A 26,592-nucleotide genomic window follows, 5' to 3' on the forward strand; every position below is an offset into this window, starting at 1 on the left:
TGGTGTAATTGATTGTTGTAGGTAGGCTACGCGTATCTGTTTGTCCCTGTGACGTCTTGGTGTGGTGTAACTGACCTGTGTACATACATCTGTCTGACTGACTTCCTGTGACTCTACAATCTGTTTCTTTTTCTTTTGTGACTTTGTAATCTGTGTATTTTATGTTTGACATCAACCTAAATTATGGCTAGAATCCGGCATATTTACATAAACGTTCATTAATATGCTCTGTCCCTGATGAATAGAATAAATAAATATAATCAAAACAGAAAATACTATACAACGGATGTTTTGTTTTATATTCAAATTATATCTAAGATGTGTTGATGAGTGAAAATAATAACTTTTTCTCTTTGTTCATTTTTTGTTTAGTCTGTTCTTCTGCCCCCTAGTGGTAAAAAAAAAAGAAAAAATACAAATAACACTTTATTATATTGTTTACTCGTACAGTTTATTGTTGTATGTATGTAGTGTTTTTAAGTTAGAAAACTTTTATTCTAAAATGTGTGAATAAGAGCAACAGGATGTTTTCTTGGTGTGAAACAGTTTGAATCAGGTCTGAAGTTGTAAATGTTTAATGTCCATCAGAGATCAACATGACGTCGGTGGATGTTTGGATTATATGAGACATAGAGGTGAGAAAACAATGTTGATCATAATAATAATAATATATATTATTATATATATAAAATAAAAACACACAGAGACTCGTCTGTGTCCTGGTGACGAGGACGTGGACAAGGACACACAAACAAAAATCATCATTAAAGTCCAGGAGAACTGGAGCCTGTCTAACTGAGCAAGTTCAGTTCAGAGGAAGAGCAGGGATGTGGCATCATGGGAAAATAGACATCAATTACTGTTTTATGTCTGAATATTATTTATCTATTCATGATTTTTATTTTTTTCATTTTAACTTTGACAAATGAGACTTTTTTAAATGTTCAGTCGTTTTGTTTCTTTTTTGTTTTCCTGTTGCTGCTCTTCATCTGCTGTCGTCGTTGTGCTTAGTGTTACCTGGTTTAATAATTTAAATTTCTTTAGTCGCTCTCTGCAGCTCACACTGCAAAAACTCAAAATCTTTCCAAGAATATTTGTCTTATTTCTCGTCAAAATGTCTCAATTTTAGTCAAAACTAATCTCTTTCAACTTAAAATAAGACTCATCACCTAAAAATTAACTTGTTTTTAGATCATTTTCACTTGTTTCAAACTAATTTTCAATTGAAATAAGTAGAAAAATCTGCCAGTGAAAGCAAGTTTTTGTGCTTGTAATAAGAAAGAAAAACTTGCTCCACTATCAGATTTTTCTACTTATTTAAAGTGGAAAATTTGCTTGAAAAAAGTTTTTAAAAAAGTGTCTAAAAAGAAGCTACTTTTTAATGTGATGAGTCTTATTTTAAGTATAATTAGATTTGTTTTGACTAGAAATTACATTTTGGCTAGAAATAAGACAAATAGTCTTGGTAAGATTTTGAATTTTTGCAGTGAGTGAACTCTTCACACTCTTCACATGTGATCGTCTGAGTGAACAGGACAGAGCTGAGACAGTGAGACAGACCCCAGGTCAGTTTAACTAACTAACTAACTAACTAATTAAATCTGATCAAGTGTTTTGATTGATTGACTTTGTCTTTGTGCTGCTTGTTCAGTTAATACAATCATTGTTTTCATTTCGTCCTGGTTAGTAGAACTTTAATCTTCAGGTGTCGGGTCAGACTCGGGTCAAACCTGCAGGTCGACGCTCGGCGCCAGAAAACGCAGCTGACGCACCGACGTTTGTGCTTTTAGAGTCACTAGAGTCTGAAGAGTCGGTGTTTTATGGTCACTGCACCCCCACCAGCTCTGTGATGGGCGGAGCAAACACCATCAGCTCCTGGTACTTGTGGAAGAAGAGGCTGAGGCGGGACAGGTAGCTGTCCTCCTGGTACGGAAGCTGCTTCTCCGTCAGATACCTGGACACCACCGGCTTCACCTGCACACACACACACACAGCGTTCACAGTAAAAAAAAAACAACCATTGTTGTGTTAATTATTGTGGTTTAAAAAACATCAGAAAAAAATTAAAATGATCTAAAACTTCTATGGTTTTATATTAAACTGAATGTTTCAATAAGTAAAAGCAGAAAATGTACAGAGAGAATTTTTTATATTTTACTTTCATATCATTGATCAATTCTTTTGTTTTTATCCTGCATTCTTAAAGGGATAGATCAACATTTTGGCAAATTGGCCCATTGCCATAATCCCTATAGTCATAGCAGTAGGTTCGTTACCTTTATTTGTCGGTGCAAGGTATTTTTAGAATGGAGGAGCGGAGCGGCAAGCTGCTCAGAGCTATGCTACGGAGGCTAAAGGAATTTCTTGGTTTTCCTCATCAAACTCATCAAATACACAATCCAACAACTCCAAAAGGTTGCCGTGGACAAGTTGTGACCTGCACATTCACCACGCTATGAGATAATAATGGAATGTTACGAAACAGAGTTGTTTTAGAGGGAAATTCATGCAAAACCTCTGATGCGCGTTGCATTCAGGGACAGTTTTACATCAAGCAGTCTCTGTATTTACCTCTAAAACAACTCTGTGTGGTAACGTTGTGTTATTATCTCATAGCGTGGTGAATGTGCAGGTCACAACTTGTCCACCAGAGCGTTGTGGAGTTGTTGGATGTATTTGATGAGTTTGATGAGGGAAACCAAGAAATCCCATGAGCCTCCGTAGCGTAGCTCTGAGCAGCTCGCGGCTCTGCTCCGCCGTTCTAAAAATAGCTTGCACCGACAAATAAAGGTAACAAACCTACTGATATGACTATAGGGATTATGGCAATGGGCCAATTTGCCAAAATGTTGAACTATCCCTTTAAATGTTATTGTTCAAGTTCAAGTTCAAGTTCACTTTTATTTATCTAGCACGTTTAAAAGACCTGTCACGATCAGCTAAAGTGCTTTACAGCGCAGAAGTAAAAAAAGAAAAATTACATAACAATACACACACGCATATCAACACACATACAGAAATATACTCATATACATAACTGTGGCGAAAACACATCAGTTCAAGATTATTTAAACACAGCTAAGCTAAAGGTTCAATCATGATCGGAAGACCAGGGAAAAATGATAAGTCTTTAAGGCAGACTTGAACCTCTCCACTATATGACTGTAAAAAGTTTAGTTCAGATTATTTATAAATCATTCCTACAATTCCCATAATGCACTTTAAAACATCTGCACCATCTGTTTCTGTCATAAACGTGTTGTTTCCAAACCTCACAACAGTTCCTCTCAGTGGAAAACAAAACGTGCAGAGGAACTGAAGTTAATCATTGAACAGAAACAGAGCGACTGGATGTTTCTCCAGCTCACCGAGGTTTTGTTGTAACTCATTAACATAAAACACATGAACTTCCTGATTTCGTTGTCTCTACTTCTGCAGGATGAACTGATCTTCACAGGGAGACATTTCTCTCAGGCTGCCAGAAGAGGGCGTGATTTCAATAGAAATAGTTAGAGAACCAGTTTAGACTTAAAACTAAATGTCCCAACAACTGGAACAAAATAATCAATACCTGCAGTGATCACTTAATAATGATAATGAAAAATAAAATAAAATAAATAAATGTCTGTAAGAGTATTATCATCACAACAACACTGTAAAAACAAACATGTTAGATACAGATACATCAATCAGTACAACATTTTTACTCAGAATAACCAAAAAAAACAGATAATTACTGTTTCTAAGTCACTTATTATATCATCTTAAAGGGATAGTTCAACATTTTGGCAAATTGGCCCATTCCCATAATCCCTATAGTCATATAGCAGTAGGTTCGTTACCTTTAATTGTCGATGCAAGCTATTTTTAGAACGGTGGAGCAGAGCCGTGAGCTGCTCAGAGCTACGCTACGGAGGCTCATGGGATTTCTTGGTTTCCCTCATCAAACTCATCAAATACACAATCCAACAACTCCACAACGCTCTGGTGGACAAGTTGTGACCTGCACATTCACCACGCTATGAGATAATAACACAACGTTACCAGACAGAGTTGTTTTAGAGGGAAATTCATGCAAAACCGCTGATGCACGTTGCCTTCAGGGACAGTTTTTCATCAAGCAGTCTCTGTATTTCCCTCTAAAGCAACTCTGTCTGGTAACGTTGTGTCATAGCGTGGTGAATGTGCAGGTCACAACTTGTCCACCAGAGCGTTGTGGAGTTGTTGGATTGTGTATTTGATGAGTTTGATGAGGGAAACCAAGAAATTCCTTTAACCTCCGTAGCGTAGCTCTGAACAGCTCATGGCTCTGCTCCGCCGCTCTAAAAATAGCTTGCACCGACAATTAAAGGTAACGAACCTACTGCTATGACTATTATGGCAATGGGCCAATTTGCCAAAATGTTGAACTATCCCTTTAAGGGAATTTTATCTATATTAAATCAATAATTAATCAATTATAGCAACGTTTGCAACATGTGAGTTTCTCTCGTAACGTCTCAATTCAAGAATCCGTGTGTCATAAAAGGAGCTGGAAGCTGATAACACACATCCTGTTTGTTTGTTTGTCCTACCTTCAGACACATGTTATCAGACAGGAAGGGGAAGAGGTGATGCTCCACGTGGCAGTTGATAAGCGAGTGTCCAAAGATCCAGTCCAGCACCGGGTTACGGGGCAGGTTCAGGACCCCGTGGGTCATCTGGTAGATCCTCTTGGGCCGGCCGGTCGGGGAGAACATGGGCAGGCCGATGTGCTGCAGAGGACACGGAAAAAGGCACGGAAAAAGGGTTAAATAAATTACACAGTGGACTTCTATGAAAAGACGTGTTAAATCTCTATTTCAGCCTTTAAAAATCAGATTAAAATCAGAGGTTAGTCACTCATAAGACTCTTATTATCAAGGACCACACACCCAGCGCACGACCTGTTGACCTTCTGCCGTCAGGTCCATAACAGCACAAACCTCCAGACTCATTAACAGCTTCTTTCCCACAGCCATTTACACTCTCAATGCACTAAATAATCATTTTATATTTCTTTTCTTAAAGGTACATTGTGTAAGTTCTCCTGTTATCTATTCATGAAAATCGATTATTTCATTCAAAAGTCTGTTTGTCATTACTCAGTAATCCCCCCCATCAACAAAGTGAAGTGTTCCTTTCAGCTCTGAATGAGCCGTTCATATCATTCATATCTCCATGGAGCGGGTAAGCTCGGTGCTGCTGCCATGTGGTGTCGCCATGTTTTTACGTTCAGTGGCAGCGTGACGGTAGGAAACCATGGTAACGCAGTGAGGAGGAATGGAGCGTTACACTGATGCTGCATTCACCTGCAGTCGGGCAGACGGCCGTCGCTAACAAACCAGATGTCATTTTAGTCACAGAAGTCCAGAGAAAGCCGGTAAAACAATACCACAACGCCATGACAACATATAGTCATGTGTATTGTTTTGCCTCGTGCTGACCGGCCACTTGTTTGCATAGAGGCTTGTTTAAGTCGTTACCTGCAGCGGCTGTTGTCCGTCTGCCATCTAACCGATTTCACGTGAATGCAGCATGAAAAGTTGCTTACGATCTACAACCGCACCACTAGATGGGAGTAATTCTTACACAATATACCTTTAATGAAATACCTACTCGCACATTTTTTATTCAGTGTTTTTAAAGCCCCAGTGTGTTATTTGGCTTTTTATTAGCAAAAATCAAATATTGCTTTACTCGAAAGTCTAATCATACCCGCATACAAATGAAAGCTTTCTCGTACCTTAGAATGAGTTGTTACAAGTCGTTACAAATACATAAGTGGGCGACGCACCGAACCGAGGCGGCCATGTTGCATCGGCATTTTTTTACGTGTTTATCCTGTTACATGCAGCGTCTGTTGTCTGTCTGACTTCTGCCCGATTTCACGTGAATGCAACATCAAGAATACGTTCTGATATGCAACCGCACCGCTAGATGGGGGGAATTCCTACATATATACCTTTAACCTTGCATAATTTATTTTGTATTATTTATATACTTTTTTGTTGCTTTTGTATGTGTGTGTATGTGTGTTCTTTTTATGTTTGAGGAACCTGTTTGTAGACCACCCAAAGTTTGTTGTTTTTACACAATGACAATGAAGAGTCTATCCGGTCTATATGACTGAAGTGACCTGTGTTTACTTTTCCACACCAGGATCATGGGTTGTTTTTATTTCCCCAGGTGCAGTAAATCAATAAGCAGGTCAAATCAAACAGGATTTCACTTCACTGAACTTCAATTTCACTATTTGTTTGTTTGTTTGGCCTGGTTCATAAACGAGCTCAGCTCAGCTCAGCAAACACTGTTTCCTAACAAGACACTGAAGCAAAGGTTAGAAAGCAGAGGACAGAGGATCATTAAGTTCAGGAGGAACAGAGATAGGACGACGGCCAACAACAGCAGAGCACAGCGGAGAGGACAGGACAGCTTCTCAGTTTCACCCTTTCACCTCCTCCTCCTCCTCCTCCTCTTCCTCCTCCTCCTCCTCCTCCACTTCACATCAAGAACCTGTGATTCCTAATCCAGCTCCGCACACTTTGATCAGAACAATGCACAATGAGCTGCCTGCAGGACTCAGGCTCCATGTGGGAAAATCATGCATGAATTGTTCCTTTTTATCCCTTTAGCGCAGCGGCCGGTCCGATCCATGAGAAACACAATGATGCATTCAAGTCCAAGTTTCTCTATGGGTCGTTTTCTAACTGGGGCAGGGGACACAGTGAATCTCTGAGAGGTGAACACACTTCTATCTTTGAATATTTCTCTACAACCTCCCTGAAAGTAATGAAATAAGTTTAAGCATTTAAACACAAGCTGCAACACATACAAACAAAATGAGTCACTATAGCAAAAATGTAAACTCTATTTTCACTTAATTCTTGGTTATTGCTGCTGTTCGCTTGTTTGTTCTCTTATTCTCTCTTTATTTTCAGTTGTGTACTGACAATTGTGTAGCTACTGATTGTTATTTGTCTTTATCTTGTTATTTTCGTGTAGTTATTGCAAAAAGCAAAACAGTAACTAAATGAATAAATGTGGAAGTAAATGAAACTAACATTATACCTAATGATGCATGTTGAGATTATTAGCATTCAACTCAATTTTTAGTGCAATGCTGATAACAAACACGGTCATTGTTAAATGTGGTTAAATAACACCTGTTGATGCTTACGTTAGCTCATAAGTGATAGAGAATAATCATGTAACGTTATGAGACAGAGTTGTTTTAGAGGCAAATGCAGCTGGAACTACATTCCAGACACGGCTGCTGGGCGGAGGGATTTCAAAACTCAAGTAGTTCAGAGTATTTGCTTCATGTGTTGTAATGTTACATAATTATACATGATTATCTCATAGTGTGGTGAATGTGCAGGTCACAACTTGTCCACCAGAGCGTTGTGGAGTTGTGGGATTGTGTATTTGATGAGTTTGATGAGAGACAGGTTGACCTGTACCGTTCACCTCCATTGTGTTCACTGAGCAGCTCACGTCTCTGCCCCGCCGATCTCAAAACAACATGCACCGATAATTAAAGGTAACAAACCTACTGCTATGACTATAGGGATTATGGTGAGAGGGGGATCTGACTAAATGTTGATCTATCCCTTTAAGATTCATGCCAGTCACTGCTAGTTTGGGGTGAAATGCTTTCTGGGACACTGGTGTACACTGCAAAAACTCAAAATCTTTCCAAGAATATTTGTCTTATTTCTTGTCAAAATGTCTCAATTTTAGTCAAAACTAATCTCTTTCCACTTAAAATAAGAATCATCACCTAAAAATTTACTTGTTTTTAGACAGTTTTCACTTGTTTCAAACTAATTTTCACTTGAAATAAGTAGAAAAATCTGCCAGTGAAAGCAAGTTTTTTGTGCTTGTAATAAGAAAGAAAAACTTGCTCCACTGTCAGATATTTCTGTTTATTTAAAGTGGAAAATATGCTTGAAAAAAGTAAAAAGTGTCTAAAAACAAGCTACTTTTTAATGTGACGAGTCTTATTTTAAGTATAATTAGATTTATTTTGACTAGAAATGACCTTTTGACTAGAAATAAGACAAATATTCTTGGTAAGATTTTGAATTTTTGCAGTGTATAAGTCAGTGTAGGTGGTTCAATCTGAACTTGTTTTAAGGACCATGTGCCGAGTGCAGCAACACCTGCAGCAGGTTTTTCCTTTACCTGGAATATGTTGACGTGGATGTACGGCACGGAGAACATGGCTCTGCAGACCAGCATGCAGAGCAGCGCGCCGAGGGGCGACGTGAAGCCCGACACGTGGATCAGCAGCCAGTACTGAGAGTACAGACCCAGAGCCACCATCAGGACGGTCCGGGCCACCAGGGCCAGAGAGTGTCCTCGGAGGTGAGCTGTGAAAACATGAGAGGCAAAGAAACCCAACCATCACACAGGGCCGCGAGGACGAAGTGACACCTGAGTGACGAGGTAACGCAGCAGGAAGAAGAGTCACATGAGCTGGAGGAATACACTGCAAAAATTCAAAGTCTTACCAAGAATATTTGTCTTATTTCTAGTCAAAATGTCATTTCTAGTCAAAATAAATCTAATTCTACTTAAAATAAGACTCATCACATTAAAAAGTAGCTTGTTTTTAGACACTTTTTTTTTTTTTTTTTTACTTTTTTTTTACTTTTCTCAAGCAAATTTTCTACTTTAAATAAGTAGAAAAATCTGACACTGGTGCAAGTTTTTCTTTCTTATTAACAAGCACAAAAAACTTGCTTTCACTGGCAGATTTTTCTACTTATTTCAAGTGAAAATTAGTTTGAAACAAGTGAAAATGATCTAAAAACAAGTTAATTTTTAAGTGATGAGTCTTATTTTAAGTGGAAAGAGATTCGTTTTGACTAGAGATGAGACATTTTGACAAGAAATAAGACAAATATTCTTGGAAAGATGTTGAGTTTTTGCAGTGTATTTGTCTTATTTCTAGTCAAAATGTAATTTCTAGTCAAAATAAATCTAATTATACTTAAAATAAGACTCATCACATTTAAAAAGTAGCTTGTTTTTAGACACTTTTTACTTTTTTCTTTGTTATTACAAGCACAAAAAAAATTCTACTTATTTCAATTGAAAATTAGTTTGAAACAAGTGAAAATGATCTAAAAACAAGTTCATTTTTAGGCGATGAGTCTTAATTTAAGTGGAAAGGGATCAGTTTTGACTAAAATTGAGACACTTTGACAAGAAATAAGACAAATATTCTTGGAAAGATTTTGAGTTTTTGCAGTGTAGCTATACGAGAGTAAACACGTGAACCGTCTGTGTGTGGATCTCTTACCCAGCGCCACCAGAGGAGTGATGACGGGTACGGAGAGAGGAGCCAGGAACAGGTAGACGGAGCGCGGCAGGAACGGCGCCTTCCACACGCTGGAGTCTCCCAGTCCGATGACGTTGGTGTGAGCGTGATGCATCTTGATGTGGCCCTGCACGCCGGCCCTCGCCGAGAACGAGCCGCAGATCTGAGAGCGATGGACATGCAGAGAGAGAGATGAAACCATCGGTGATGCATAAAACAAAAAAATCAATGGGAAAAAAAAATGCAAACGCAAGAAACTCAATACTGGTATCGACCCACTTCATCCCAGTTTGATGGTTTTGTTCCATTTGCTTTGAAAGCAGCTCATAACAGGCTGAAGGCAAAGAGCAGTGAAGGTCATGGCAGTTTCTTTTTTCCAGTAAATAGGCTATCCACATCCCAACTCACAGGTTAATCAGTTCACTGAACTGATTGAACAGTTATTACACACACATGTAATATCCTGATCTGCAGGATGAGCCTTCACTCCTGCAAATATTGTTTTTTCCGAGGTCTTTATCAGTGTGTGTGTGTGTGTGTGTGTATGAAAATACTTTAATAAGTTATAGTAACCTATTCGTCATTTATTTCTCATAAATTGTGAGGTATACAGTAAATGATGTGTGAATTCTGCAAGAGCATCCCATTTTCACCGTCTGATTTGCTTACTTAAAGCAGAAGTAAGCGATCCGGTCGTTTTGGCTAATGCTGCGTTCCAGGCAGGCTTTTGAAACCGTAAATTACAGCTTCATGTCACAACTTACGACTTTGTAGCGTTCCAGGCAACCCACTCGTGTTTTTCCGACCTGTTTTACCTGTGAAAGTCACTATAACGGCCACTCGTAACTTCTGACCCGTGAACTTGCACCAGATCGAACTGGTACGACTTCACAGGTCGGAAAAACACGAGTTACGAGTTTCCTTGAACGCACCATAACTTCTTGTCAGCCGATGGAGTTAGCAGCCCCCGCCCTCGTCATGGATCTATTGGTCCTCGTCCCTACGTCACCACATTCACGCGCATCCCTTGGCTGCACACACAGCCCTTCATGCCGTTCTCTCTCCTCATTGGATAAAAATTGTAGGATACGATAAATGTTTTCTCCTCGGCTCAGAGCAGAGCAGAGTGACTGACAGACCCGTGTTTCAGACCAAACACTCTATGTAAGTGATTGCTGTCGGAAGATATAACTATTTAAGACTTATATTAACACAAATATTCCGCTTACTTCTGCTTTAATCGTGTTTCAAATTTGTCTCTGTATTATATGCAAGTAGCTTAGTGATATTGTCTCTACACCATGATTGATTGTAAATGTAACAGTTGCAAGGGGGCAGTAGGTTCCTCATAAGCCTTAGTTGGCTTCTTACCTATCCTTTTCGTATGTATACTGTCATTCATACGAAATAAAAACAATCAATAACAGCCCTCTGTTTTATTTCTGGACGTCTCACCTCGATGAAGAACACGGCCCAGACCTTGGCCCAGGCCTGGGACTCGCTCAGCGCCCCGTGGCTGGCCAGATGCGTCCCTTTGATGGTGATGACGCCGTGAGCGACACCCATCAGCAGCACGCCGGCCGAGAACCACAGGAGCTGAGAGGAGGACAGCAGCAGGAAGGCTGCGACACACGGAGACAGTGACCATCGGTTAATGATGACTCGACCTTAGCAATTATCACCACAAAGACACATATCTAAGGCCTGTGCATACTCCAGAGAAACAGAGAAGTTTGTTCGTTTTGTCTTTGTATGTATGAATGTGTTTGTATATGTTTTTATATGTATATGACTATATAGAGAGATAAAGATTAGTAATCATATGTTAGAATAAATCTTTATGTATATAAATATAATAATATATTAGAATAAATCCAGTTAAATAACTCATAAATTAATTTACTGTATAGATTATAATGACTAGAAAACTTGATAGATAATTTCAAGTAATAATGACTAGATAACTTGATAGATAATCTATGAATAAGGGGTGGGAGTAAATAAGTTTTACTTCTTCCCACTCCTTTTCGGATATGAAAAAAACAAACAAACAAAACAAAACAAAAAAATCAAATTACCTTTATTTTCAATTATTTTATTTTATTTATTTATTTATTTTTGTTCATATGTTGTCTTTGCAAAGTTTTTATATGTTATGTCTGTCCATTTCTGTATTATGTTTTACTTCTTTTAACATGTCCGAAATAAACTTAAACTAAACTAAAGGGTGGCCAGAACAAGAACAAAGTTAGTTCTGAACAGGACTTTTCATACTTCACGAGACCCTCAAGTGCAGAATTTCACACAATAGTTGTCGGACACCATGCAAGAAAAAAAGTTCAGCCCAGTTGAGAGAGAAAAGAAGACATCATTCTGTTCTTCATTCTTTTCTCCATGTAGGCTATTCGTACATATTTGTTTTCTGTTCCTCTTTTAAATGTCTAATACATTTCTGAATGTGAGTTGATGTGTAAATATCTTCTCTTCTCTGTCTTACGGTTTAAGATTTAATGGAATAGTTCACCAAAAAAAAAAAAAAGAAATTCAGTCATTAGTGACTCACCCTCATGCTGATGAATACTCCGAAGTAGTTTTTTATTCCTCAAAGTGCATCTGGAGACCCGGGAGGCCGGTTCAACGTAGTCCAACCAAAACTTTATATATGAGAATAGGGCCTGACACAAACAGGTCCATAAAACTACACAAAAACCATTTAATTTTCCTCCACACTGCTCGTCCACTGCAATCCAAGTGTCCTGAAGGGAGATAGTCCAGAGTTTACTGGAAACTAAGTCATTTAAGACATTTTTACAGCCTAAACAGTCCTGTATTGCGCTCTGGCGTTCATGCGCCCCAGACAATTCAATACAGGACTGTAAACTCTGGTCTATCTCCCTTCAGGACACTTGGATTGCAGTGGACGAGCAGTGTGGAGGAATATTACAAGTTTTTTGTGTAGTTTTATGGACGTTTTTGTGTCGGGCCCTATTGACTCTCATATAAAGTTTTGGTTGGACTACAAACCGGCCTCCCGGGTCTCCAGATGCACTTTGAGGAATAAAAGTATTCATCAGCATGAGGGTGAGTCAATAATGACTGAATTTCATTTTTTGGTGAACTGTTCCTTTAATGTACATACGGCTACAGCAAAAAAACTAAATTGCATTGAGGACACATGGAAACAACTAAACTGTTCTCAGAACAAATAAAATAAAATAAAGGTTTGGCCTGAAGACTTGACTGCAGCGCAACATGAAAAGTGGAACGCTGCAACCAAAAGTAATCATCAGTTGTACATTTAAGTTATTGTCAACATGCAAATGTATGCGTTAACATGCAAACAATGCATAGCTGAGTTTCTACACATTAAATGCTGTCATGGTGATAGTGTCATACATACTTGTGGTAAAGACAGGTAAACAGTGTTTTGTTGTCATTTTGTGCCTGTTTGGTCGTTTTTCTCTCTTTTCTCTGTAGTTTATTTTTGATGGTTTTGTGTTTTATCTTGTGTGAATTTGTTTTGCGGCACATTGTGGTCAGTTTTTGGCTCTTTGCATTTCATAATTGGCTATAGTAGTTGTTGTTGTTTTTTAATCTCTTTGTGTGTTTTTGCAGTGTTTCATGTCTCCTCTTGGTTGTTTTGTGTGTGTATTTGTGTTTTCTAACTGCAGCCCTTTGACTTTTAATAACAAACACAGTCACAGTCTTTTCCTCCAGAGGCTCTGGTCCACACGACCTTTGACCTCTCCGGCCCTTTGGCCCTTGGCCCTGTGCCCGGTCGGCCGGTTCACGTCTTCTTCATCCATGAGAAACATGACCAAATGTGGAGCAAAGTGTTTAACCAACAGGTTGTGTCAGAGCTGTGTGACTAAGAGCAAACAGAGCTGAGTCTCTTATCTGTGAGCAGCAGGTGGAGGACAGAAACTTTATCCGTCCGTCGGTGGATGTGGGGGGTGTTCCTGCACGATGACATCACTGCAGACCGTTTTTATTTACATGTGTTTGTTGTTTTCCAGAGGATCAAACTGAATTCTTTGGATTTTCTTTATCACTTTATCCTGCAATGAACTTTTACCATCTGATCGTTCAGGCAAATATTTATACAAGCAGCTTGGCGATAAAAATGACCTCAGAGAGCGATCGCATTAAATAATTCATGATGTGCAGCATCTCTGAGGCTTTATTTAACTCGAATAACCCAGTGAAGCTTCGCTGGCCTCCACAGCAGGTTTTAGGTGACATGTTTCTCCTCCTAACGCAATAAAACTCTGCTCCACCACCTCCCGACTCCTGTTTCTATAAGCAGCCTATTTGAAGGCGTTAAGTCCAGAAGCTCAGTGATAAAAAATAACAGACACACGCCACCAGGACCTCGGTGTCTCTCTGCAAATAAATTCAACCGCAGGAGTCAGCGTTTCTGCACCAGGAGTAAAAAGAAAGAATTTGCGGAGCCAATTAGTAAAAAGCTGCAGCTGCTACATCAACACACATCAACAAGTCTGGGTGAGGAATCAAGCTGCAGGCAGGTGTCCATGCTGCTGCTGCTGCTGCTGCTGCTGCTGCTGCTGCTGAAGTTGTCGCTCCCGGTGATCGGGTGACACGAGGCACAATGGACACCGGCCGGGGCCTAATCGAGGTCAGTGGTTGACCGCCACCACCACTGACCCAGATACCCCGGGAATCATGGGATACGTCAGTGGTGTGGTCTTATTAGTTGCAGTGGTGTACTGCTTTTTAGTTAGTTTAGCTTTTGGTCCCCGGCCTTTTCTGGAATCTTTTTTCTTTGTGAGAAAATATAGAAAATTTACCACAATTTCTAGAATTTTTTAAAAACTTTTTTTTTTTTGAGAAATTTTACAATTTTTTTCTAGGAAATTTAAAACTTTTTTTTTTTTAGATATTTTCATTTTTTTTCTAGAATTTTTTTTTTTTTTTTTTTTTCCTAAAAATTGTTAACCACTATTTTCTAGAAATGTTTTAACGTTTTAGGAGAAATTGTACCACTTTTTTTTTTCCAGAAATTGCTCTACAATATTTCCAAAAAAATTGCGCCATATAAAAAGTTTACCACAATTTCTTGAATTTTAAAAACTTTTTTTTTTTTTGAGAAATTTTACCAATTTTTTCTAGAAAATGTTTTCACTTTTTATTTATTTTTAGATCTTATCAGTTTTTTCTAGAATTGTTTTAAAACTTATTTTTTTTCCTGAAAATTGTTTACCACTATTTTCTAGAAAAAACGTTTAGGAGAAATTGTACCAATTTTTTCCAGAAATCGCTCTACAATATTTCCAAAAATTTGCACCATTGCCCCCAAAATTAACTTACATTGACTAAAAAAGTAATGTTCTTCAGTCTCAGAACAAATATTTGTGTATTTCCGGTATTTGCTTCAAAATTTTGTCCAACAGGGGCTCCATGGTCTAATTTGTTGATGTAAAAAAGGTTTAAGAAAAACTGACATAGACTATAGTTAGAAAGCTTTGTTGTAGTCAGTGGGTATAGCCTACTGAAATATTAATGCATTTTCAGTGGGTAGCTATACTGAGTATACATGAGTCTCTCATAGACTACACCACTGGGATACATACAACTAGATGAGGGTGAGAACGAGCTGCAGAGAAGTGATCAGAAGCTGTAATTTACAGATTCCTTTTTTATTATTATTATTCCAAATGTAAAATTTTACATATTTCTTTGTCTCTTCTTCCTCTTTTGTTGGAGTTTCTTAAATCACTTAATAACCTGATAATTCAATAATGCAAAACAATCATTAACGGATGAGTAACAATGTCACCTTGAGCTGCTTCCTGACAGTTCATAGACTTAACGAATCAATAGTTGTGTGTGTGTTCTCCTGTGTATATTCAGATAAAACTTGTGTGTTTATGGGTAATAATAACGCTGCAGCAGCAGGACAGAGGACAGAGGACAGAGGACAGAGGACAGAGGACAGAGGACACCCCCTCTCCCCCATGTCCCATGCAGCAGCTGCATGTGTGAAGTTTTCCGGGACTCTTACCTGGAGGCAGACAGAGGAACGCCGCTGCCAGGATGCTGCAGTCGATCCCCCTCCTCTCCCACCAGCTGCTCTCCTTCACCATCTTCTGCACCATCCTCGTCAGCTCCATCATCAGCGACTCTCTCTCCACCTCTTCTCCACCTGCTTCTTCTTCCTTCTTCTTCCTCTTCATGTCCTCCTCTCCTCCTCCTCCTCCTCCTTCTCCTCCTCCTGCTGCTGCTCTCCTCTTCACCGACGTCTCTTCCTCACCCCCGACTCCTTCCCTCCACTCCTCCGGTACGTCCTGCATGTCGGCTGCACTACTCAGAGGAGAGTAAAAGTCACCATGCGTTATATGCACGTGAGTGTGTGTGTGTGTGCGTGTGTGTGTGTGTGTGTGCGTGTGTGTGTGTGTGTGTGTCGTCCGTCCTGCAGGCTGCCGGCTGCTGAGCGCTGCACACACAGTCCACAGGTCAAAGTTAGCATTGCGAAAGTCCTTATTGGCTTGAAGCATTGTCAGAGAAGCCCGGCCCCCTTCCTGCTATATAGGCTACTTCAAGAGCCTGGTGGAACCTCCTCCTCCTCCTCCTCCTCCTCCTCCTCCTCTTCCTCATCTCTCTTCCTCTTCCTCTCTTCTTTCCCCCCCTCCGTCAGCTGACTCCTGACCGATGCAGCAGAGGAATTCAGTTCTCTGTCCCGTGTGGCACCGACATGTAAAGCTGCTGCCATGTCATGTTATGGATCCAAACAAACGTGCAGCTGCTCAGCTCGGACTCGCCTTCCTTCCTTCCCTCTCTCCCTCTCTCTCTCCCTCTGTCTCCTCTCTGGTGTCTCATACATTGTGCATGTCGTTCACCCCCCCTCCCTCCCTCCCTCTCTTGTGCTTCTTTGTGTCAGCTCCTCTCCCCCCCTCCCTCCCATCTCTGTAACCTTGGCAAACGTCCTGGGAAAGGAGAGGGAGAAAGAGAGTGGGGTTGGGGTTGAGGGGCCTGAGAGAAGTGGATTAACAGCGACTGTTCAGTTGTTTCTTCACTGGGGGAAGGTTCACACTGCAAAAACTCCAAATATTTGCAAGAATGTTTGTCTTATTTCTTGTCAAAATGTCTCATTTCTAGTCTAAACTAATCTCATTCCACTTAAAATAAGACTCATCACCTAAAAATTCACTTGTTTTTAGATCATTTTCACTTGTTTCAAACTAATTTTCAATTGAAATAAGTAGAAAAATCTGCCAGTGAAAGCAAGTTTTTTGTGCTTGTAATAAGAAAGAAAAACTTGCTCCACTGTCAGATTTTTCTACTTATTTAAAGTGAAAATTTGCTTGAAAAAATTAGAAAGTGTCTAAAAACAAGCTACTTTTTAAATGTGATGAGTCTTATTTTAAGTATAATTAGAATTATTTTGACTAGAAATAAGACAAATATTCTTGGTAAGATTTAGAATTTTTGTGGAGGAGGAGGAGATGCTGGAGAAGCAGGAATGTGTTCTGATATACACAGGGTGTGTGTGGTGTGTTCATGTGTCAGTGCAGGTGAGAGGAAATGTGAGTTGTGCGTATATATCTGGTGTCAGTGCAGCCCCCCCCCCCCCCCCCCCCTCTCTGGACAGAGGCCAGTGTCTCTGGGCTGGAGGCCACGCCGACTGCAGAGTGCTCTTTAAAAGATACACTCCCGCTGTGGCTGCTGCTGCTGCTGCTAATGTGTGTGTATTTATTTTTTCCTCCAAACGAGAGGGGGAACATACGAACAGCAGGCGGTCTGACAGCTCGGCTTACATCCTCCCACACACACACACACACACACACACACTTAATCGTCCGTCAGCATGAACCCTTTTTGTCCAGAGGACGCACATTAAAGGCATAAAAGAGCTGCAGCAACTCTCAGAATTCAATTTATTCTGTTGTAAAATAACCAAAAAAGTGTTATCAGCTTTAAATAAATCAGATTTGATACTTTTCTTTGTTTTATTTTATAATAACATGAATATTTTTGTACTTTTCGATTCAAAGTTGGACAGAGGAGGAAGAAGATGATGTTTTACTTTAGTAAAAGCTCAAAAGAATTAAAAAAAACAAACATAATTACCAGCGAGTAGTAGTAGATCAGTATTTCCAGATAATAATTAGTGATTCAGTCATGTGTGAAGTTGGAGCAGATTGTAATGACTTGCATCAATGCAAATGTCCTCTGAGATCAATAAAGTTTTAAATAATACATACGATAATTAGTTAGTTACTCATCTGAATCTGCAAAATAGATAAAGTTATCAAACAACTGTGTTAGAATAAAGAGAGCAATCTGTAGTGGAGGAAGTAAAAGCAGTGCCTCAGAAATGTACTACTCATGAGAAGGTATTTAGTTACTTTCACCCAATTCTCTTTATCACTGATAATTTAAACTTAATAAAAAAGTCACACAAAACAACATTAATTTTCACTTTATTTTAATAAAAGATAATTACGACTGTGGGGATGATTATTACAAAAACAGAACATAAAAATGTACATTCATGCACAGCCATACGCTCCAGAGACTTTCAGTGACATAACAGTGTTACCTAACACACAGTAACACTCCCATTGTTTCTACTATTGCAACAGAGTTTGCACAGAAGGGCGAGTTTCATCCATCATAAATGAACAGTCACCACAGGGTATGTGCCATGGAGTAAAATAACATGTTTAAAGTAAGAAAACTGTACAACAGAGACACAATTACCATCATTCATTAATATGTTAATTAATCTAGTATGCAAACAGTAACAGTGTGTCTCCATGTGTCTGTTAATGTGGCAAAGTTTACCTATAAAATGTTTATTTCCTTATTCCAGGGAGTAATAACATCACATTAAATATGTATAAACACCTTCACTGTGACTTCATCCTGTGAATAAGGAGTCTAACTAACATTATGTGTGACTATGCTGCCATAAAAATGTGTCATGAAATATTAACGCAGGTGTCATGCTACTAAAATGACGTTGAGGCTTCTGGCTCTGAAACTTCAGCTCGTTGTAGCAGAAAACGGCCACTAGATGGCGCCGTTCAGCCAGTGAACAGGTGACTGGTTCTGCATAAGAAACGCTTCTGTTGCTCCCACACACAGGTGTTTTCAGGTGTTGTGGTTGATTAGCTCTCGGCTCAGGTTGAGGTTGAGCTGAGTGGAGCAACATTTGAAGGGTTTGATCCAAATGTCTTGAATTCAAAAGTAGGCGTTACCAATCCAATCCGTGTACCCTTCGTTCTTTCGTTTTTCTGTTTCAAAACAAAATCAGAAAAACGGAAAAATGGGTCTGTTTTTCTGTTTATTTGTTTGGAAATGGAAAAAAAAACAGACGTTTTTCGGTTTAGGAATTAAAAATGGGAAAATGAAAAATCAAAATATTTAAAATTTGGTTTCTGCGAATTACTTTTTTACATAGAACCGATCGGTCTACATTTAATTTAATAATTAAAGAATACAACGGGGAAATTCAGTGTGATATGCTTGGTTTTTTGGGCACGTCCACGTCGCAAAGCTCCATGCTTCTCTCAGGTGTTGACTGTTGAGTCAGACGCGGTTTTATAACCCCTTTTTTCCGTTTTTCCGTTTTTGTTTCAAAACAAATAAACAGAAAAACATACCCATTTTTCTGTTTTTCTGAGTTTTTTTTCAAACAGAAAAACAAAAAACGAAGGGTACACGGATTCCAATCCAATACCAGGGAATATGATTCCTACGCTCATGATACCAACTGATACTGATACAGCTTATTAAATGTGTCAGAAAAATACTAATACTTTAATGACTCCATCACTAGAAGGTCAACCACTGTAGATTCAGGTTGAACATTAACAACAGTCCAGTTCGTTTCCTCTGATAAAATGTCCTGATACATGCAGATGCAGTAGCTTACCTCATGTCTTGGGTTTATCTGCTGTGAGTGGAGCATCTCTTTTAAAAAATAAAACGTGATTTCTCCACACCGACCTTCACAGCTCAGTGTCTTCAATGGCCTCTGGTTCGTCCAACGTGTCCAGGCGTCTCTTGCAGGCGTCCAGCAGCTTCTTCCTGGGGCCCAGAGGGATGTGGATGCTGGTGAGGTCCTGGTCCGAACAGAGCAGCAGAGCGGCCAGGTCGATCTTCTCCCTCCTGAAGATGGACATGAACTCGCCGAGGCTCTGCGCGGCCAGGAAGGTCTCCAGAGGACTCGACTCCGGCTCCATCATGTCCTCGTCCAGCTCGACGTCGGCCTCCTCCCACGGTAACTCCTGCAGGTTTCTCTCCTGCAGGCTCAAGGCACTACCGATGCTGTCCTCGTCGAAACTGGGCGAGCGTCGCGGCAGACGTCCGCGTAGGCGAACGTTAGGCGCCCGACCCACCGGTTCGCTCCCGGCGACGCTCCCCTCGTCCCGTGCCCCGATCCCAAACAAGCCCCCGGTCATGTAGTTCCTCCTGAACACCATGGTGCCGAGTCCCGGGCGGGTGAACAGGGAATCCCGGCCGGAGTCGGCGCTGATCTCCGAGTACGCGGCTTCGTGGAGGCCCGGGTCGCTCATGGCACGGGAGATGGTGTCGGCGTCGTCGTCGTTGTCGTGGGGGAACATGTCGCGTATGTTGAGGCGCGACCTCTCCTTGGGGTTGGCGTAGGTGCCCTGTTTGAGGAACATGACGTCGCTGCCGAGCTGCAGGCCGGACAGCGAGCGCACGCTCTTCCTCCCGTCCTCGTAGATCTTGAACGTACCGTCGACCTGCTTCTTCTTCTCCAGCTTCTTCTGGATCTTGGCCTTGCCCTTGGCTGTGGAGTGCAGAGTGGCCTGAGAGGAAAGTAAGTTTAAAAATCAATCAACCATCAACTACAAATCATATAGAACCAAATTCCTTCTGCTCCTCTGTTCCAATAGACTCAACCAGAGAGTATGTGTGTGAGGATTTCCTTCAACAGGTGGTTTTACCTGCCTAAACTAAACCAAACCAAACTTTATCTGTTGAGGTGGCAGATATAACACAACTGGTTGGATCCCATCAACCACCACCAGTGAACTGAACATGACCACCAACTTAGTAGCTCTAATTCTAGCCATACCTACGATGGTTGTACCCCGAACAAGAAATTCATTTTAACCATGAACACAATCTTTCCAAACATAGTAGTAGTAGTAGTAGTTTTGATTTTCCAAACTTTACCAGAGCTTGGCCCAGTTGGCATTTCGTTCTCTGTACACTACTGTGTATAATTGAATGACAATAAAGGTCGATCTAATCTAGAACTTTCTATCTAATTGGGAGAGATGCTAGTTGGAGTCAAATGGGGAAACTCTGTTGCTTCTATAACAAAGGCTTACAATGGTCCTCCCAAAAAAGGCTTAAAGGTGTTTAGAAATGGCCGTTTATGGCTGATGAATCGTGAGCAACGTGACACATAATTCGTGTGCCTGCATTATCCAATGCGAAAAAAAACTAAACTACCCACTTTCATCCCGGATTTACTTGAAAATAGAATTTTGCACAAAGTTTGGGCTCCATCGTCTGATAGATGAGTTATTACACAAATTTTATGACGCATAGTGGAATCAAATTCATTTTTCTTTTCTGTACACCTTTAAATAAACACCCGATCTAGTCATTGAGGTCATAGGACTGAAAGCCAGTGGAGCAGAAGCTAATCTTGGTTCTTTATGGTCGTCAACATTAAGACAAAGACATTAAGTGGTAAAATCAAAGTCAACCAGACTTGTTGCCTTCGATTTGATCACTAACGACCACAACGGCCTGGATGAAGCCTTCAGAGACATTAAGACAAAGCACCTGCGAGTATGGCATGTTGGAGGTGACGGTGTTGAACTTGCGGCTCAGCGTGCTGCCGCTGGTGTAGCTAGAAAAGCTAATAGCATCCAGGTTGTCCAAAGCCGCCGACTCCTTCATGAACTTCCTCTCCATTCGATCTCGGTGCTTCTTCTGGAGCTTTGCGCAGTCTTTGATGCGGCGCTCCGCGGCACGGAAAGCCCGGTCTTTCAGTTTGCTGACCAGCTTCGGGTTGAGGGTGATCTGCTTGGCAGCGATGGAGTCCAAGTAGCGAACGCAGTCCATGTGGCTCTTGGTGGCGGCCATGTCCAGCGGGGTGTGGTAGTCGTTGTCCAAACACCACACGTTGGCACCGAAAGCCACCAGGAAGGACAGGCAGTTGTGGTGGCCGTTGGCAGCTGCCAGGTGAAGCGGCGTGTTCCCCCAGATGTCACATCTGTCCGGATCACCTCTGGAACAAGAGAGGACAAGAAGCCATGTTGGATCTCTAGGTTACAGTATTTTTTACTCGTCTTTCAGTCTGTTGGCCTAAAAAATTACGATCCTGATTACAGTCCTTTACCACCCATGACAAGCCAAGTCACCTTTATTTATATAGCACCTTAAACACAACACAAATTGCTCCAAAGTGCTTCACAAAAGTCACACATATAACAGAAATATGATGGAGAAAACAGTAAATCATTACCCACAATGCCTTTTAAACAACACATGAACTTAAGCTTCTGCTTATGAATTAATTGTGGATCAGTGACACATGTTTATATTTCCACCAAACAGCACAGACTCTGATAAGTAAATAAATAAATAAGTAATTAGTGGTTCTATTATTGGTTAATGGATTGTGTATTAATTCTTCATACGTAGGTCAGTTATAAATAAGCCAGTTTTAACAACAAAGTTTAGGCTGCCCGGTTGTGGAAACATATTTCTATCTTTTTAAATCATTGGTGGGACATCTCAATTTATTACTGATGTGTTTTATAACATTTATGACATTTTAAAAGGGGGACTCAGTTTGAATATGTGTGTCATGCATAAATCTAAATGATCATGCTCAGTCCTAAAGCAGTTAGCTCCTAGATCAAGAGGTTTTGAGGTATGGTAAATGTTGAAAAAAGTAATCAATAAAGGGGTAAATAAATCAAGTCAGCAGTTATACTTATGTAAATAATTAGTTTATAGATTCATTTTTAAGTTAAGTTTATAGTTGTCATTGCATAAAACATACAACAAAATTTCGTTCAGCAGTCTCCTATAGCAGTAAAAAACTTATTTAAGAAGTATAAGGAATAAAAATAAAAGAAACAACATAATGCAAAGTGTAAATAATTAATTAAAGCAGAAATAAGCGATCTGGTCGTTTTGGCTAACTTCCTGTCAGCCGATGGAGTTATCAGTCCCCACCCTCGTCCCTACGTCACCACATTCACGCGCATCCCTTGGCTGCACACACAGAGAGGACCGCCCCTTTATGCCGTTCTCTCTCCTCATTGGATAAAACTTGTAGGATACAAGGAAAGTTTTCTCCTCGGCTCAGAGCAGAGCAGAGTGACTGACAGACCCGTGTTTCGGTCCAAACACTCTATAGAAGTGATTGCTGTCGGAAGATACAACTATTTAAGACTTATATTAACACAAACATGCCGCTTACTTCTGCTTTAAGTATTTGCACACGTATAAAGTGCAAAGTGCCAGTATCAAATAAATAATTATGCATCAACATGTTAAAAACAATTCATCATCAGTTCCAGATGTTGTTATGTTTGGACAGAGCCAGACCAATGGGATGAACTCCTCGTGCCTCTAAGCCCCTCCCCTTCCTGTGGTTCCCCTGCCCCCCCCCCCCTCGCCGCTGAGCCCTGATCAATAATTGAAGCGCTGCAGGTTAAACATGACAGAGGTGACTCTGCATTATTTATCCGCCACACCAGCTCCTTTTTTACTCAGACACCCAGAGACAAACCACAGAGCGGCATCGCCACCGCCGGCGCCACCGCCACCGCCTTCATCAGCACAGAGTGACCCTGATTTCTGCTCCTGCCTGCAGCGCCACACGCTGGTGGAGTCTGAACATGCAACACCACAGAGTAGAGCACAGAGCAAACTCAGCTTTTTATATTCATTTTAGGGTCAGGGCGGGTCGTAGTAAACAGATCATATTCCAGATGAGGAATGTGTCACGGTGGTCACATGGAGGAGGAGGAGGAGGAGGAGGAGGAGGAGGAGGAGGAGGAGGAGGAGGAGGAGGAGGAGGAGGAGGAGGAGGAGGAGGAGGAGGAATCACACCTCAGTGTCTCTGTTAGTAACTCGACCATGTGCGGCTCTGCCAGGAGCTGAGTCAGAGCGACACAGCAGCCGCTCGCCACCCTGCAGCTACACAACAACAACAACAACGACACCATGGTTCCTACAGCTTAAGCCAACTTAAATTTAAGACTTTTTAAGATGTTTATAAAGCCACTTGAAATGAAATTTAAGACCGACTTCACAATAAACACAAATGCAAAAAAAAACGTCACCACATCTATTATATAGGGTTTGGGACAATTGTACCCACTTTCCTATGTGGTCCAAGGTAAAGTGACTGCTACATGAATGATTGGGGGGGGGGGACTGATTTGGGAGCTGGTGGCGGTAAGAAATTTAGCGGTGACGGCCGCCACTAACTTCTCTATGTCAGAATGTTAGCAATTATTTTGAGATTTGAGACTAATTATAATCATAAAGTCCCACTTACCAAGTGTTAACATTTTTAAGACCTTTGAAAAATGTATTTTTTTAATGCCAATTAAGGCCTTGTTTTTAGATTAATGAATTCAATGCCTTTTAAGACTTTTTAAAGATCCGTAAGAACCCTGGACACGCAGTACTGAAGTGCATGTAAACGCAGTCAGTGACTGCGTTTACATGCACTTCAGTACCCCGATTTCAATCGGGTTTTTTAAGTACCCCGATTATTGATCAAATTCGGGGTATGGTGTTTACATGAAGTTAGAGAACCCCGGTTATTCAGTATCCCTGTATACATGATAAATACAGTATGTGACCGGTGACCTGCAGCTGGGCTCTAATCCTGCTCCTCTGCCCGTGCCCCTCCGTCCTCCTGGATGAGGACGCTCCATCCATCACTGTGACCTTTTTCCTGTGTCTGCAGCCTCCGACTCCACTGACCCAACGACAGCTCGTTACTGCTGCCTTATAAAGCTGCCTCCAGCCTCCACACAGAGCAGTAAATATCACACGGCTTTGTCTGCGTCTTAAACCCGGGACAAAAGACGTCTCTGATACATTACCTACAACTTATCTCGCCAGAATATAGACTTACCCCTGAACTTACCCGCTTTTCTTACAAACAACACAGCCGCCCTGCTCTGATAAGACCACATGAGGCTTTCAGACTATCGGTCATATCATTTATTGTTCCTGTAAAGACGTGGAGACCCTTCAGTAATCGATCGGTATAAAAACGGCCTCTGTATTGTAGCTGAATCAGATTTAAAGCTTCAGCTGCTATGTAACGGATCGGGCTGAGCCACAGGGAGAAGACTGCATATTAAGTTATCATGCTGCACATGAATACAGAAGCTGTTGGTGTGTGTGTGTGTGTTCGAGTGTGTATATCACACATGCTCCAGTATTGAGTGGAGATTTCCTGCTGGATGCATGTGACCTTTGTCTTGTAATTACGCCGTCCATCTCCAGCAGCTCTGATGAGATCAGAGAGGGGGTGGAAATATTTTTTTTGTAATTTAATTTTAATCCTCTGTTGCTACTAGCAGACAGAGATCAATGAGGAAACGTTGTAATGTGCAATGAACAAAATATTCAACATTTAGGATTCTTAACAATAACACGGGCTATTTATTATCATTATCATCAATTATTCTAAGACTCTAAAACTTTGATAAGACTAAAGATATCAGAAAATAGATCTGAACCCGAGAACTTGGGCATTAAAAAAAAAAAATCTGTTGATTGTCTGATCAGTTAGTTGTTGCTGCTGTAGTGATAATCAATATTTTGTCTCTGTAATGAAACACTAGGCTATAACTCACCTCCCTGTTAAATTGTAATGGCAACTTTGACAACAATCAGTGAACAGACAGTTATGACGTTGACCTGTTGTTTGTAAAAAAAAAAAAAATCTGATGATTAAAAAAGAAAAAAGAAAAGAAAAGTGGGTTTATTTTTCCTGCAGTGTTGGATTTAATTAGCCTACTATCTAACGCCAAAAACCCTCTGGTGTGGTGCCTCTCTGGAGGACTAACTCCCGGCAGAAAGGCGCTGATGCTCGGCTGCAGCGGCCTGAGACTCACCCTCTCCCCACGATGAGCCGCAGCGCCTCCAGGTTGCCGTGGTACGCGGCCCATAAGGTCGGTGTCATCCCGTCCTCATCCGGGGCGTTCAGCTCCTTCCGTGTGGCCTCCCGCAGCACGTCCAGGTAGCCGTCACTGGCCGCCCGGTGGTACCTGTCGTTCATGGCGGCGGCAGCGGCAGCGGCCTGGCTCACTCCGAGTTCGGCTCCATGGGGTTTTTATCCTGGAGCTCTGCCCCGGTGTTTAGGGAACTGTTCAGTCCGGGACTCGGCGGTGGGAGGTCGGTGTGGTGGACAGGACAGGACGGAGCGGGCTGACAGACAGGCTGGTTGCTAAGAGGCGAGAGAGGCGTGCTGGTTGTCAGGGAGGGGCGGGGCTACGACCGTGAGGGCCCCGCCCCCTCTTGAATGACATTTCTCTCTTTTTTTTTTTTAATTAAACACTTATACAAACATACAAATATTCAAACAATAAACATACAATGAACAGACAAACAAAAAATATATACTGAAATGGGTACCAACACTTTATTATATATTATATATTATAGGTATTATTAAATAGTTGTTTGCAATCATTTATAATATTCCAAGGTTTTTGTAGCTTTTCTGTCTTTCATATTTTGTAATAGCTGCATGTAATATCTGATTTCTATTTTAAACTCATAAAAATTTGGTTTTTTGGATGACCATTTACATTTATGGATATAATATTTTCCTTGTAAAATAAAAAGATTCAACAAAAACAATTCCTTTCCCTTAAGTTTTTTTTCATCATAAGTGAGAATTACATTTGAATGACATTTCTCCACACTTGGCTCAGTGCGCTTGGTTACGCACACACTTTGGTGACGTTTTGCCGGCGGAACGTATGTTTGCATATAGTGTGCAAGCATGTATTAAGTGGCCAAGCGTGTGGGGGGATATTTAAAAGCAATCGGGACATACTTGACAAGTGCAGCCTGTGCCATAAGCACACTAACACAACTACGACACACACACAGCAACAGTTTTAGTAAACAGCGCTGCTGGATCACAGTCTCATCACAAACGTGTCTCTATGCGCAAGATTCAAATCATAAATGTGTAAGCCCAACTCCACAAGTAAATAAAACAAACAAGAAAAACGAAAAAAATTGCA

The 26,592-nt window shown here is 40.8% G+C and overlaps 3 protein-coding genes across 4 annotated transcripts in view; all 3 read right to left on the bottom strand.

The window, feature by feature from the left end:
• Positions 1–26,592, bottom strand: part of LOC311003129 (uncharacterized protein) — a gene marked incomplete at its 3' end in the record, with an annotated part of 151,899 nt that overhangs the window by 86,767 nt on the left and 38,540 nt on the right. The window lies entirely within an intron of this gene.
• Positions 560–15,873, bottom strand: fads6 (fatty acid desaturase 6). Its single transcript, XM_083994418.1, has 6 exons — positions 15,369–15,873; positions 10,802–10,968; positions 9,329–9,509; positions 8,206–8,393; positions 4,575–4,754; positions 560–1,974 (listed from the first exon to the last, which is right to left on the bottom strand). The coding sequence occupies exons 1-6, from the start codon at positions 15,859–15,861 to the stop codon at positions 1,825–1,827; spliced, it is 1,359 nt and encodes a 452-aa protein (XP_083850544.1). The 5' UTR covers positions 15,862–15,873; the 3' UTR covers positions 560–1,824.
• Positions 18,162–25,741, bottom strand: ush1gb (Usher syndrome 1Gb (autosomal recessive)). Of its 2 annotated transcripts, XR_014596252.1 has the most exons (4): positions 25,453–25,741; positions 21,137–21,584; positions 19,050–20,145; positions 18,162–18,585 (listed from the first exon to the last, which is right to left on the bottom strand). XR_014596252.1 is itself a non-coding variant. In XM_083994407.1 (3 exons), exons 1-3 carry the CDS (start codon positions 25,614–25,616, stop codon positions 19,321–19,323), a joined length of 1,437 nt encoding a protein of 478 aa, XP_083850533.1. In that variant the 5' UTR covers positions 25,617–25,741; the 3' UTR covers positions 18,791–19,320. The 2 variants fall into 2 exon arrangements, 1 of the variants encoding a protein (XP_083850533.1); XM_083994407.1 differs by lacking the exon at positions 18,162–18,585 and having other exon boundaries at positions 18,791–20,145.

This window comes from Trachurus trachurus (genome assembly GCF_905171665.1).
Source record: "Trachurus trachurus genome assembly, chromosome: 19".
Classification (NCBI taxonomy): Eukaryota; Metazoa; Chordata; class Actinopteri; order Carangiformes; family Carangidae; genus Trachurus; species Trachurus trachurus.

Bases quoted from the DNA above. Each gene is read 5' to 3' on its own strand.
- fads6 (XM_083994418.1), bottom strand. From the start codon at position 15,861: ATGCTTCAAGCCAATAAGGACTTTCGCAATGCTAACTTTGACCTGTGG. The intron at 9,510-10,801 runs GTGAGACGTCCA...CATCGCTCTCAG, and splicing joins GGGCCGTGTTCTTCATCGAG to ATCTGCGGCTCGTTCTCGGC. The intron at 1,975-4,574 runs GTAGGACAAACA...GTGTGTGTGCAG, and splicing joins CTGATAACATGTGTCTGAAG to GTGAAGCCGGTGGTGTCCAG.
- ush1gb (XM_083994407.1), bottom strand. From the start codon at position 25,616: ATGAACGACAGGTACCACCGGGCGGCCAGTGACGGCTACCTGGACGTG. The intron at 21,585-25,452 runs GTGAGTCTCAGG...CTCTTGTTCCAG, and splicing joins CGGCTCATCGTGGGGAGAGG to AGGTGATCCGGACAGATGTG. The intron at 20,146-21,136 runs GTGCTTTGTCTT...CTTTCCTCTCAG, and splicing joins CCAACATGCCATACTCGCAG to GCCACTCTGCACTCCACAGC.